The sequence below is a fragment of the Dermacentor variabilis genome, chromosome 4 (genome assembly GCF_050947875.1).
Source record: "Dermacentor variabilis isolate Ectoservices chromosome 4, ASM5094787v1, whole genome shotgun sequence".
Classification (NCBI taxonomy): domain Eukaryota; kingdom Metazoa; phylum Arthropoda; class Arachnida; order Ixodida; family Ixodidae; genus Dermacentor; species Dermacentor variabilis.
In genome coordinates, this window is record NC_134571.1 from 23497617 (window position 1) to 23512696 (window position 15080).

At 47.3% G+C, this 15080-nt stretch overlaps 1 protein-coding gene across 4 annotated transcripts in view; it reads left to right on the plus strand.

Moving 5' to 3' along the window:
- The window catches only part of LOC142578803 (F-box only protein 47-like), a 49258-nt gene that overhangs the window by 7619 nt on the left and 26559 nt on the right, over positions 1–15080 (plus strand). For 3 of the 4 annotated variants that reach the window (XM_075688392.1, XM_075688390.1, XM_075688393.1), the window contains exon 1: positions 5392–6540. In XM_075688392.1, the coding sequence (XP_075544507.1) occupies positions 6201–6540 (340 nt within the window). In that variant the 5' untranslated portion in view covers positions 5392–6200. Of the gene's footprint in view, positions 1–5391; positions 6541–15080 lie in introns of those variants that run through there. The other variant, XM_075688391.1, reaches the window with a different exon arrangement.

Genomic DNA, 15080 nt, shown 5'->3' on the forward strand with positions numbered 1-15080 from the left:
TATCTCTGCTTTCCGTGTAGGTGAACGAGAACCTCCCATATATAAACGTCAGCGGTGCCGGTCATGCCGGTCCGGGCACTCCCTCGGCTTGTTCCACTGAAGAAAAGGAAAGGAACAGCCCCTCACGTTGGTGAATGGCTCTTTGTACCACGAAGCAAAAACAATGATATTAAATAAAGAGCAAAGGGGTAAACGACTTCCTCTTTGTGGTCTGCCGGGAATTTTCCGCGCTCCTCGAAATATTATGTTCACATAATAAAGGAGTGCGAAAAGTTCACGGCTATCAATCTTAAGAACTTCGCGGTTTAGAATAGCCCCGCCATTGCGGATGCGATTTCGGCAGTTTTTGAGAATGGTAGTTTTCTTTCTCTCTTTCTTTTTAAAAGCTGTGTCTGCCTACCGCCATGAAATTCTTTGAACTTATACAGGCTGGTAAGAGCGTAGCCCCGCGATAGTGTGTGCTCGAATAAGTAGAGCTTGGAGTTGCGCGGCATGCAGAGCGCATTCGAAGCACTACAGCATGGTCGCGCAGAGCGGATGCTTTGTCAGCCTGGTGTAACGGGCGTGTGGTGCGACGCAATATTTAGGAAACTAAGGTGACGGCGCTGTATAAACGTAAATTTATCATTTCTTCTCATTTCTGCACGTCGAAGTAGTTACTCTGTGTGAGATCCGAGCAAAACAACTGCTGTGAGATCACGCAAGTCATGGCCGAAATAAACAGCATCTCTCTGAACACCCCCCCCCTCCCTCCCTCCATGCAGACAGCTACTCAAAATTAAACAGCAGCGGAGGAGAAACGATAACGCCCATAAACGTGCCGATTTTCATACTTGAAAGAGTCATGCATATCCAACGCACATGTTGGAATGCATGTAATGCGAACGTTTAGGGAAGCGATGTCACGCGGAGGTACAGTAAACCACAAGATTTTACGGAACACGAGATCTGAGAAAACGCTGAACATCTGCACAGCCTCACAACGCAGGCTAGTGTTCGCATTTACAGCCTCTACCAATATATGCGAATAACATTGCGATGTTCGGTTTTACTGGCTATACTGTTACAGGCTGCTCGGAAATGAAATGTTTTCCGAGATACCGTGGCCCGTAAACTTTCGTGGTTGACTGCACCTGTCACGAGGACTAAGGCGATGTACGATGATAGTCGTGAGAATAAGGGTGACTAGCGGTGTACTCATAGATGAGTACGACACATACGCAAATGCATTTTAAGGTTCTACGTATACCCCTTAAAGTCACAGTGGCACATACCAATTCTGGAAGACAGGCTTATAATGGACAAACACCCACTGCCGCACAAATTGGGCAGCCCAAACGCAAGAAATTTAAGAAAGTCGAAGAAGCTGTTCAGTATCGCGCGTCTTTCCGTTAAGAGATATGTGTGCTTTGGAGGTTCCTTTGGAGCCGACAGTATATGTGCATGTTTTATGTCGCGATTTAATGTTTTATTGCGCAGAGAACAGTGTTGTGCTCAGTGGCACCATATTATGGGCTACACAAGGTATCTTTCCGTGTCCTATACTCGGCGAGATCGACAGCGCGGACGGAGTAGAAACCCGGGGCAATAGGAAAAGCAATCAACGCTTTAATAGCACCCGAGTTGCTTCTGGCGTGGTTATTTCGAGACTAAAACTGACCGGAGCGAAGTTTACAGGAACGATTTATAAGCAACTGTGGAGTCAGGCGTCGTGTGCACGAACCGACGTTACTAGAACTTCTGTGCACAAATGACTCCCGGCGTCGTAGTAGCTGATAAATTGCTAGGCAAACTGTACACGTATAGCTCAAAACTTGGCGAACTACGTGAGCTGCCCAACGCCCCTTGTTTTATTTATTTATTTATTTGTTTATTTGTTTATAGATACTGCGATCTATACAAGATCTTAGCAGCGTGGTACAGGAGTAAGTACACAAAATAGAATAAGTACAAGAAAAGGGGGTGGGGGGCCTGCACTCAAATTTTCTTCACACAGGCGCTTAAAAAGTAAAACAAAAACAGGGAAGTCGAGAAACGTTAGTTCAGCGATTTTCATATCATACAGTCAAACAGTGACATCACAAACAGTCTCAGCAAGCGAAAAATGCTTTTCATGAAAGATGTCTCGAAAAGCGATAATGAGTCCTGTTTTATCCTGTTTTATCGGCCAGCTTATTCCAATCTACTATGGTTGTAGGAAAAAATGAATACTTGACGCAGTTCGCACGTGTAGTAACTGGAGTTACAGCTAGTGAGTGTGGAGGAGGAGGAGGAGGAGGAAAAAACTTTATTCTTGTCCTGTACAAGGTGTTGCCACCCGCCTGGCTAGTCCCATGTTGGGACCGGGAGGTCAAGCCTCCTAGCCCTATCACGGGCGTACTGGACAGCCAGGACTTGAGGGATATGATCTGGAGATCTTATCATTCCTAAAAACCGATTTCGGGAAATGCCAGGGCCGAGCGACCCACACTCCCAGAGCATATGTTCAAGCGTGCATATCTCCTTTTTGCATGCTTTGCATATAATATTCATGTCTGCAATGTCATACCATTCCTTTATTTGTGCAGGTGAATAATAAGACTCTGTTTGTAATTGCCTAAGTGTAACTGCTTGTGCTCTGTTTAGTCTATAGTGAGGGGGTGGAAACTCCCTCCTTCCAATGTAGTAATGTTTTGTAATTTCATTGTATGTAATGAGGGTATCTCTCTGTAAGTTCTCCAATCCAGCAGAATCAAAACCATATGTAGAAGCGGCCCGGTCTGTAAGGTCGCGGGCGACGCTGTTGGCCGATTCATTTGGATTGACAGGAATACCATCAAGTGAACCAAGGTGCGCCGGGAACCAATAAATGAAACGCGTAACATTTGTTTGCCTTTTGTTAATTATTTTCGCAGCCTGTGGGGCAATTTTTCCCCTATTGAAAGCTCTAATAGCTGTTTTCGAGTCGCTATAAATTTCTGTAAATCTATCGTCTGTTAGTGCCAATGCAATGGCAACTTGTTCAGCGACTTCAGGTTTGCTAGTGTAGACCGTGGCGCAGTTGGTGCAATTGCCCTGATGATCAACTACTGCCGCCGCGAACTTAGTTCGATCGTTGTAAGCAGCCGAATCAACAAAGCAGGCTCCTCTGCCCCCTTTATCCATTTTCTTGATTAACGCCCTGGCTCGCGCAACTCTCCTGTTGATGTTATGTTTTGGGTGCATATTCCTGGGTAGCGGTGCGACAATTATGTTGTCTGCGAATTCTTGATTAACTTTAGTGTACTGTGCTGGATCCGTAATCGGGTTGATCATAATCTTGTCCAGGATTGATCTTCCCGTGCTGGTTGTAGATAGTCTCGCTATTTGTGATGTTTCTTGAGCCTCCGCGATCTCCATGGTCGTGTTGTGTATTCCTAACTTGAGCAATTTTGCAGTGCTGGTTCGAATTGGGAGCCCCAATGCGCTTTTAACAACTTTCTTGATCGCTGAGTCAAGCTTCTTGAGTTGAACCTGCGTCCAGTTGTACATGGCAGCGGCGTATGATATATGACAGAGCACGAAAGGGTTGATTAACCTGATGAGGTTATCTTCTTTCATGCCCTTGTGTCTTCCTGCCAGGCGTCTGATCATCCTGCACGCGTTATCAGTTTTAAGGGTGATTTTCTTGACCTCCGTATGGTTTCCACCGTTTGCGTCAATGAAAAAGCCTAGTACCCTGATCACGTTGACTCTGGGTATATTGGCACCATTTTCTGTATGTAGGTGTATATTGCTTTCCGATAGAGGTTTCCAGCCCTTAGGCCTGCCCCCTTTTTCACGTCTATAAAGTAGCAACTCCGATTTATGTGGGGAGCACCTGAGTCCAGTGGGTCTCAGGTATTCTTCTACCGTCTTGATCGCTTCAGTCAGTGCGTCCTGTATCTGCCCTTCACTGCCACCAGCACACCATACAGTGAGATCATCAGCATAAATGGTATGGTCAATGCCCTTAATGTTGCCCAGCTTTCTGGACAGACCAATCATGCACAGGTTGAAAAGGACGGGAGAGATCACCGATCCTTGGGGGGTTCCTCGATCTCCGAGCTGAACCACTTCCGAGTTTGTGTCTCCGACCTTTATCATCGCCGTGCGTGCTTCAAGAAAGGATTTGATGTATTTAAACATCCTCAACCCGAGTCCAATGTCTTCTATTGTTTTGAGGATGTACTCATGCTTGATGCTGTCGAACGCTTTTTCCAAGTCTAATCCCAGTATGGCCTTAGTATTTCTAGAATATCCGTCGAGTATGTGGTGTTTAATTTGCTTCATGGCATCCTGCGTGGAAAGTGCGGACCTAAAACCCAGCATGTTGTGGGTGTATATATTATTATCCTCTAAGTGGTCCTTTAGCCTGTTAAGGATTGCGTGTTCAGCGACCTTCCCCACGCATGATGTAAGTGATGTTGGCCTTAAGTTGTCCAAGCTTGGAGGTTTACCCGGTTTCGGTATTAGTAGAACTTGTGAAGTTTTCCATTCTTCTGGCACTTCGCCTGAGATCCATGCTTCATTGATGAAGTCTGTCAGCGATTCAATTGACGGCTCATCGAGATTGCTAAGTGATCTGTTTGTTATTCCATCAGGACCGGGGGCTGACTTTCGATTTAGTTCACTTAACACCCTCCGGATTTCGGATGTGCTGAAGGGTTGGTCGAGTTCAGGTTGAGCGGCTCCCCTGTATTCTGATTGAAGTGGCTGGTCCTGCTCATTTCTAACTGGTAGGTATTTGTCAATTAGCTGTTTGGTTACTGTTTCGATGGGCTGATCCTTAAGGGCTATGTGTATAGCTCGGGCAAGGCTGTGTCTCTGGTTGGATTTAGTGCCTTTTTGATCCAGCAGATGCTTGATCATGTTCCACGCCTTGCCGTTCCTTATTTGCCCATCGATTGACTCACAAAACTCGTCCCACTGTTGCTGGCAGAGGGTGTTACAGTATTGTTCGATTTGTTTATTAAGTTCTGCGATTCTTTTTCTCAGTCTACGATTTAGTCTTTGGGCCCGCCACCTTCGGGTTATGGCTTCCTTGGCTTCTATTAAGTGGGCAAGTTTCGAGTCCATTGCCTCTACATTAGTGTCTGTAACAATTCTTTTGGACGCTGTTTTAATGTCCCTTCTGATGCCCTCACACCAGTCTCTGAGATTGAGTTTGGTGGTTTCTTTTCCGCTTTGGGCTCTTAACTTACGAAAAAGGTCCCAATCTACGACCTCGAATTCTCGAGTTCGGCCTTTCTCTACTTCCAGTTTGACTTCTATTACGTAATGATCGCTGCCAAAATTCATGTTTGTGTTAGTCCATGAAACATGCTCTGTGTTCTTAATGAACGTAAGGTCAGGTGTGGTGTCTCTGCAGGCAGAATTTCCAACCCTTGTCTGTGTCTGGTAGCGTACACTGTTGTACAGATGACAAGGTGAGACGTGTTGATGTTGTAGTGACCATTTATTTGCTGGAAAAAACATTTTAAACGACATGCACGTTTTCTATCAGTTACAGAAGGCAAGTCGCTTCGAGATAAGAGGTTAGCAATTGAAGTACGCCCATATTTTTTTTTTATTTGTAACGTACTTTACAAGGACCCTACATGGGGCATGTATTGTAGATGTACTTGTATTGCAGATGAATCGAAATGCTTTTTTTAATGTAAGTTTTCTAGCTTTCCAATATCGCTTTTAATGAAAGGATCCCTTATATTACAGCATATTCTAAAACGGGGCGGACGAGTGTTTTGTATGCCAATAGACGTAGTGTTGGTGTGGACGACGCGTCTTATAAAAAGAAGACCTGCGGCGGCAGTTTGTCATTACTGTGTCAAGGTGCGCTAACTCGCGCCTGTGAAATGAGTGGCGAGCAAGTATGAGTCAGTGGACCCGTGAGTGAGTAGGCCGACCTATGGTGCGCGCCACTTGTTATCTCTTTTCTTCACCATTTCATTTTTTTCCTTTGCTTCCCCTGCCCCAGTGTAGGGTGTGTAACCTCCCTGCCTGTCCTTTTCTTTCTAACTCTGTCTCGCTTCCCCCTATAGGGACAGATCTTTCTTGAATGAAAGACGTAAAAAGAAAAAGCGTAAAACGAAGACGTAAACGTAGAAAGCGTAAACCAACATCAACAAAACGATCTCTTAAATGAAAGAATACGCGCAGTTCCACTTCGAATTCTTTTACAGTGCACGCGTTTATTTTCGAGGATGCCTGCAATCTGCCTCACCGCGCAACTCCGCGCGCCGCGCTCTCCTTTCCCCGGACGATCCCCAGGTCGAACTCGGCGTGTCCCGCGAGCGCCGCGGAACGTGTCGTGCAGTGGCGGCGGGACTCCTCCGCTGCGCCGGCTTCGCCGCAGCCTGCGACTCAGCGGCCAGCGACAAGGCACGACGCGCTCGGAGGGGACGCTGTGCCTCGTCCACGATGCCGCCGCTTGCCCGAGCCAAGGGTCTCGAGGTTCGTCGGCCGCCGCCGTGCCGGAGCGGAGAGTCGCGCTGACCGAGCTGCCGCTGGAGGTGCTCTTCCACGTCTTCCTGCACTGCGATGGTGAGCGCCGGAGCGGTCGGCACGGGGCCGCTCACGACGCACCAGCAGCGCATCCGGGATTTATGTCCGGGGCGAGGGCTGGGCGTGAAATTCTTGAATTTCTTTTTGGCAAGAAGGTGTTATGGTTTTTTTCTTTAAAAATGCTAGAAAGAGGGTGCCATTAAATAGTGAGCTTTCCTGAGTGCTCAACCGAAAAGGGCAACTTCCAGGGAAGTGAGGGGACGGATTGATTGACCTCTAGGGGTGAGTTTACGGCGCTCAAAACTACTCGTAGGGTCACTACTGCAAGATACAATAGCATCTTGAGATCCCCCCCCCCCAAAAAAAAAAAGTTATGGGCATAATACCACTTATTGATAGTTATTATTGTGTGTTGGGCTGCTAAGCACGAGGTCGCGGGATCAAATCCCGGCCACGGCGGCCGAATTTAGATGGGGGCAAAATGCGAAAACACCCGTGTACTTACATTTAGGTGCACATTAAAGAACCTCAGGTGTTCGAAATTTTCGGGGTCCCCCACTACGGCGCGTCTCATAATCAGAATGGTTTTGGCATGTAAGACCCCAAATTTAATCAATGTTAATAGTTATTATTGTCAGGGGATCTATTCGGAACATAAAAATCTCGTTGTTTGGTCAAATGGTACGGGTGCGTGCTTACAAGTATAGCGACTGAAATGACCATCTCCATGGTTGATTCAGGCAAAAAGAAAAAAGAAAGAAGAAAAAAAATGCTCTGAAGCGTAACGGCGTCGTATTTCAATGTATTGATTCTTCATCCTTGACAGCAGCGCATTCTCATGGCATAAGAACTCGGGACGACTGGGGATCACGAAACTATACAGGCCACATACCAGCACACTGGACTGGACTGGAAAACTTTATTCTGGTGCTGCAGGACGCGCTTAGCGCGTGGCGGGCGTGTATCTGGCTCATTAAAGGTGTGACTTGGTGCGCGCGTCATTAGGCACGTGAGGGCGCAGCCAATGGGGAGGACGTCGCGCCACCTCTTGAGTGTATAATGTGAGAGCGCGACCTCCCCCGCGTCACTTGCATTTCATCGGTGCTGCGCCTACTGCGATGGACTCTCGACGCCACGTCATGAGTGTATAAAACGAGCCGGTCTGTGGTCAATATATATGCAAGCACACAAACACCGAATCATCGGAAATAACTTTAATGAATGTCGAAAGCACCAATGGAAAGTGTTTCACCAAACGGACGAATGCTTTCGCATTCCCACACGTAAGCAGTGTTAAGCGCTTCTGCCGAATTTTTCGCGTCACCCTCCGCGCTTGCCACGGCGTCCGCTGGGCCCACTCCCCCATTCTAGCACACTCTAGTTTTGCTCAAAATAAAGCGCAATCTCGCTTTCTTGTGCGCTTAATGCGCACATTGTGCTTTTCGTAGGTTTGTACACGAAAAAAAAAGTAAATAATATAGCCATAATATGTGCTTTTCTTAGCTTTTTCTTGTCAACGCTAGGTGACGTCAAGTTGCAGATACGTCTTCCAGTTGCGGTTCATCACGTGGGGTCGAAGCTATCTTCTGAGGTGTCAACGTAGACTGTGCCAAATGCTAGCCAGATTTGGAACGCGCAATACAGTCGAACGCCTTTATAACGAAGTGCTTGGGGCCTCCGAGATCATACGTTATACAGGTCACTTCGTTGTAAATGTCGCGCAGCACACAGCTCCCAATATAACCGGGACTGAATCATTTCGTTGTAGAGCCGCTCGACAGTATATACTTCGCTGTCCTCGTCCTGTTGGCACAACTTTAAACTTATCTACAGTTTACGAGCAAGGGCGACTGGAGCCCACGTTTTGACACGGGCATGTCAAGACAACAGCTGGTTGGCCGTACCGCGCAAGTGCTTGTTCTGCAGTTGCTGCAGTGTTTTAATTTGTTATACGCATTTTTGTTGTTGTTCATGAGTCGTATAAAAGTGGCTGTATTGAAGAAGAAAACGCGAAAAAAAAAAAGAAACAATTGGAAGTCAGCGCAGTTTTTTGTCTTTCCTCTTCCCTATACTGTTAATCTTTTACTTTCGCGCTGTTAATTTAATGGTGTCCAACCAACTAGCCTAAACTTGCACCCTGTTTAGGATTCTCTGTGTGAAAAAACAACAACAACAACAACAACTTGACTGCTGGACGTCAGTGATGTGTAGATCAGGCTGTGGTGTACACGCGCGTTGAGTCGTGCAACAAGAACTCGAACCAGTTCTAGCTGGCGGCGTAGAAGTGAGCATAGGGAGGTTACTCGACATCGCAGCGCGGGCCAACAGAGACTGGCCTCAAACGGCAAGTTCCAGGGATCCGTGTCCACGCGGTGGTATACGGTATAAAACAAAGAACAGAGGCTACAAAGTCGCCTCGGATGGCTTACCCCTCGTAAACGCGGATGCAATCAACTGCGCGAGCGGCCTCAACCGATCGCTGATTGGCCCTGCGTCCATTGTGGCAGCAGCCTCTGTCGTCTTACAGACTCAATCGAACTGTGCAGCGTTATTGGAGCTATACTGAAATGTCCAGCTTACGTAGTCTATGCCTTCTTCAAAGCACCGTTGAGCCGTCATAGCTCAACCACCATCACCTTTGCCTGTCTTGTACATGCCATGAACTTATATTTTCTAGCGTATCTTTTTTTTTTGCCTTCTTAATTCCACCGTCTTTTTCTTAGGGCATTTCTGTTCCCAGTCCCTTTCCCTGTGCAGAGTGGCATCTAAGCGGCTAAATACACGCCGGCAGAATTCTCTGCATTTTACTAAGAGCGTTCTCTCCATCTGTGGGAGCTAATCAGGGCAGCCGTCGTGATAGCTTAGTCGTTGTGGCACCCTTCTGCTGCGAATGAAGTCGAATAGCGCGATTCTCCGCCTTGCAGCGGCCACGTTTCTTTCGACGCGAACTGCGAAACACGTTTGAAACGAGATTTTGGATGTGCGCTCTCCTTGGGACTAGCCTCTGGTTACGGGTCCGAATATCTTTATGCAAACGTCGCACTTATTTTATGCTAAAACAAAACAAAAAAAAGAAAAGAAAGTTCGAAGTCAGGTCAACGTGTACGCGAGTGGCAATCATAACCTATAGTAATACGCCTGGTATACTGCTCTTAAGCGCGGAAGATAAAAAGAACAAAGAAAAGAGCAAAAAAAAAAAAAGAACATGTGTTCTGATTCACTATTCAGCGAGAACAAACCAAAGAAATAAATCGTACACTCGAATGCATGAACGAGTGTAATACACTAATGGCACTTCTTTAACAACCTTTCACGTCTAAATAATGCCGGCGTAACAGCAATGACGACAACAATATCATCACAAGCTATTTAGTTGCACCATTGGTCGCGCCGATCTCTTGTTTCGAATGCATCGTACACGTAATCAGTCACCAAGCGTCCATCACTTGGCATACGGTAGAAATCCTGAGTATGCGGTCTCGCGTCCTCGTTAGCGAGATTCGAATGACTTGCTGGAGGTGCCTGCGCTCACAGTAATAGGTCGCATATAGACGTACTACTTGACAAGTGCAATGCAGTGGTTCCTCGCTTGCGCAAGACGCCGGCACATTTAGATTGTGGAGTAAACTGTCGAAATACTTGCCGTAAACGAGCAAGGTCTTTGGAATCAACATGTATACAATTACTGCAGCGACCACTAGTAACGTTTTTTTTTTTGGTTAAGTTTTAGTTAAGTTGTTGCTCCACTACCAAAGTGTCACAGCGCGTTGAAGAAGAACAAGTATGGACGCTCATAGCGGTTGGTTAACAAATTAAGCTTGATTTTTCCTGAGAGCAGGTATAAATACGCTTCATACAAGGAAAAGACAAAAAATTGAAGGATGCTTAAGCTTCGCCTTCAAGAGTGGAACGTGATAGCGATATCACACCCCGTTCGCACCGCCCACTCATTCGCTCGGCATGCTCTTGACGAGACGAAGAGGAGAAGCGGGCGAGTGTCGCGCCACCTGTCTGGGCAGCGCCGTACATTGCGAGGAGGGGCTCTTCTGTGTTTGCCGCAAGATGGCTCTGCGTGTGCGCCAAGCGCAGAAGAAATGTAGCGGAAACGTACTTCGCTACTCGTTTAACTGCGACTTCTGTTATTTACATGCTCATAATTACCGATATACACCGCAGTATTACTTTCTACGGCACGTTTCTAAGGCAACACCGCATTCACTAGAGGTGCTTTTGTCGCGCTTTGAACCATCGAACCATCGGCTGGGTGGTAGCGTCTCCGTCTCACACTCCGGAGACCGTGGTTCGATTCCGACCCATCCCATCTTGCAAGTTTTTATTTATGAATTGCCTTCTGGGATTTCTCGCTCACGGCCAACGCCGCCGACGACACCGGCTTTTCTGTGACACGAGCTCTTTAACGCTGTCGCGTTAAATACGTAAAAGAGACGTAACGGAGCGAAAGCACAAAATTGCAATAATCAGAAGCATCAGCTGCCACACGTGTCACTAATTGCGCGATAAGAATTCGCGCTCCTTACTTGACAAGAGCAACGAAACTACACTAACACATTACTCACCTCGTTTCGAAATGTCTCATGCTTAGATTATTTCTCAGATGCACGCACCCTTCGTTTCGCAATTACACACGCCCGTTCGTGTTTATAACTGGTCCCAGTGAAGAAAAAACTTTCAGTTGTGAGCTCGGCGCTGTTAGGGTCCAATCTTGTCCGTGTCTGCATGATGCTCTGGGAAACGCTTGGTCCCGAGTTTCCTCATCGTTCGATCGACGGTGAGACGTGATAACGAACGCCGTTGATCAGCGTGCGTGTAGCGAAAGTGCTGGTCGATGCCGTCCGAACGAAAAACGGCTCTTTGTTGTTCTGGAGCTCGATTGTCTCACGCCCAACCGTTGTTTTTTACAACACCACACGATCTTATAGGGAGGCGCAGCTTTCTTGTTTTCTTTCACTGCTTCGTGTTCCGCAATCTTGGCGTAGCTGCGACCCTTATCTCCTGCTGTGTGGGACGTGAGCGTTAAAGCCTCGTGCGGCTCAGTATAGGAAATTGCGCCGGTCCATTGCCGGCTGAGCCTCGACTCTCTGTTTACCGAGTCTCCTGTTTACTGTCAGCCGCAGCAGACTGTCCTCCGAAGCTTCTTCTGGGCCGTTCGCGAATGCGTCATTCTATCGGAGACAAGCCAGGCACTGGCCTTGATTCGCGCGTCGCCCGCCTCTGCGGAGTTGTGTTTTGGTCGGGAACGGTGGCGTCTCGCTCGATATTAAAGTTCTGAGACTGTTGCGGGGTCACCTGGTGTAGTATTGGTTGTCTCGAAAGTTCTCGGCCGCCAAAATTAACCACCAGTGCCTGCGAGAGTGCATGTAGGAACTTTATGCTATAGCCGTGAGTATACAGTGTAAAGACATGTCAGGTATCCCTTCTGTCCCCTTTTACACACCGAACGTAACGAAAAGGCGCTGGACCTACATTGTATCGTATGTTATACATCGCAATAAGCCTTCCGCTTTATTTAGTTTCTTTTGTATTCGCAGTATACCACGTTCCCCTCGATCCTGTCTTTCACTAAACTTTTCGTTGAGCATTTCCTCCATCACTTTCTGGCAAGCTATTTTCTCCTCATACGCGTCTGTATGCAAACAAAGCAAACACTCATTTGTCTGATTTGAGTTTGGTTTTAACACGAATAAGTAAATAACTAAAAAGATAAAAATGAATACTGTTTTAGCAGCACAATATAACAGATATAGATGGTATTGCGGCACCGCACTCAATGTAGCAGTTTATTGGACCCACTCAGACGTTTTTCTGAAAAGCGGTGAACGGAAATAGGAGTTGATACAATGTCATCCGGGTGACATGGGTCTTCACCGAAAGAATCAGGAAAGGACGACTAAGCCGGGCATCTTTATGATGAAAAAAAAAGTAGAAAAGATTGTATTCAATCCACTGGTACATGGATGCGACTCTCATCTGAGTCTCGAGCGGTTATGATTAACACGGGGGCCAGGACGTTTTTAAATAACCCCTGGCGGTCCTGTGGTCGTCGCCGTCTTCTTCAGGAGCCTGTCTTCCCCTTTGCCTATCCTTGGTGTCAGCTCGGGGGAAAAGGTGACGTCGTTCTGACCGTCGGTTTCTTCTATCCTTTCGCCCATCCTTTCGTGTCAGCTCATAAGAACGAGGTGGCGTCGTCTTCACCTTGTGGCCTGTCTTTCCCTTTGCCCAGCCTTGCTGTCAGCTTGGGGAAAAGGGTGACGTCGTCTTGACCTCCGGTTTCTTCTTCTATCATTTTGTGTCAGCTCGGGGAAAAGCGTGACGCCGTTTCGGAGGAGAGGGCAAGGTCGATCGTAACAACCCGTCCGTCGACACAGGAGAGGGCGATCACAACACCCGTGTACCGTGCGTTGGGTGCATGTTAAGGAACCCCAGGAGTCCGCCGCTATGGCTTGAGATTTTCCTAAATATATGTAAAGGGCAGAAGCGCCTTGTCGTGAACGTTCGCCTCTTCAACACACGCACGCACGCACGCAGGCACGCACGCACGCTCGCACAGAATAAGCAGAACTGAATAGCTGTGCGGGCGATGTGTACATTAGCTTGGATCGAGAAGTCCTTCAAGTCATGCTTCGGTGAGACCAAGGGAAGGAATGCACTGCAAAGTGCGGCCGAATGGATAAAAATCTCTAATGAATGCAGCCATTCAGTTCAACTGGTCCAGTACTCTGCACATCACTTGTCTCTGGCCACTATATCGCGGGGAGACACAGATAATATGTGCGAGCATCTCATCGCTGTTGCATGTGTCGCACATGGGGCTGTTGGCCCTTCCAATAAGGAAAGCATATGAGTTCATAAAGGCAACGCCTAGCCACAGATGGTAGAGCATGGTCTGTTCACGTCGTGGTAACCCAGGCGGTAGGTGCATCCGTATGTCCGGATCAAATTTTAGTACAAATTTGGTAGCGCAATCGACCTGCCTTACCAAGCGCAACTTTTCCTCATCATCGCTTTCAGGAATTAATGCCGTCTTATTATTTGTGAACAACCGGTTCGTTACACCTGGCTGCGAGTATATTAAATAAAGCAGGGGCTGGCGCATGCGGCAACGTCTTGTAAAATAAAATAACTTTATGAAAGTGCTCGCTAATCAAAGGCAAGTTCGACATTCTGCTGGGAAAGAGAGAGAGAAAGCTCTTTATCGAAACTCAGGCCACCCTGCCAGAGTATGTGTAGTCGCTTACATGCAGCTCACCATAGGGAATGGGGCCGGGGGGAGAAAGACCGGAGGAAAAAGGCGGGAAAGGAAAAAAAGAAAGGCGGGAATACATGAACATATTATGTACATGTGAGACAACGGTGATGGTGTTGATGTAAACAGGCTAGAACTTGCCAATTAAGCCAATGTCTTGAACGACCATGAAAAAGAAAATTTAAGGCTTGACGTTGCTTTGAAGGAGGAGGCATATGACCTTGTATTCTTCCTGGAGCTAGTGATCCTTAAAAATCAACGCTCATTCATCTGGATTGAAGAGCTACTTACAAATAAACAGCCTGCCTTCAATAAAGATTCGTGTGCTGAGAGGTCAGCGTTCGGTGTGGGAATGTTGCGTTAATGTCTTTATAATCAGCTGTAATTTAGTGTTAATCGCGTGTTATTGTGTTTCATGCTGGTGATGATAGCATCATACGAATATACGTGCGGAACTCGCATGTAATTCACATTGCATGACATGACAGAGGCTTAATAAAACATCTCGTGGAGATGCCCGAAACACTGCAACACGTACTGTGCGACTGCCCAGCATATATGCTGGAGCGAAGGACGTTAGACAGTTTCTTAGCCAGTGTTGGCAGGCAACTACTGTCGGAGGAAGCTATCCTCGGCCCATGGCCTGACACTGCAATTTCAATGCGTGCAACAAAAGTATTGTTGGAGTTTCTGCAGGACACCAAGCTCGACGAGCGGCTCTAGCGAGGCAACTGTCTCATGTACATAAGCACTCACCACTTCTCTTATCATCATCATCCATTCCAATACTTTCACTCCCCTTCCCTCTTCCCCAGTGCAGAGTAGCAGACTAGAGCGCACTAGCTCAGGTCGACCTCTCTGTCTTTCCTATCAATAAATTCTATTCATTCATTCGTGGAGAGAGAGAGATAGAGAGCGCCAGCACGAGTGCGCGCAAAATGGATACCACTCATTAAACGCAAGTCTTCTGAGGAGCTTCGCAATCGCATGGCCAACGCTAAACGCCATGGTGGTGCCTGGTGGACAAAAGCCGATCAAATTAAGCAGTGTAGTGTTGTGCCTGCACTTAGCGCTGTACGCTTATTTCGGAAAATGAATGGAAAAGTGCAAGCCTTTTTCTGCGCGGGGTGCATCTTGCGCGATCGTGTTGTATACCGCCTGCGCTTGTGACGCGTCACAACGTGCTGCGGCGGGGCGTGTGGTAGCGTCGAACTGTTGTCGCCTTGCGCATCAGCCTGCGTGCGCTTTTCGAGTTGTTGCTGCTCCTCGCGGTTTGAGAAATGTTCTGCTTTTCAAGTTCTCTGTGCTCAAGTTT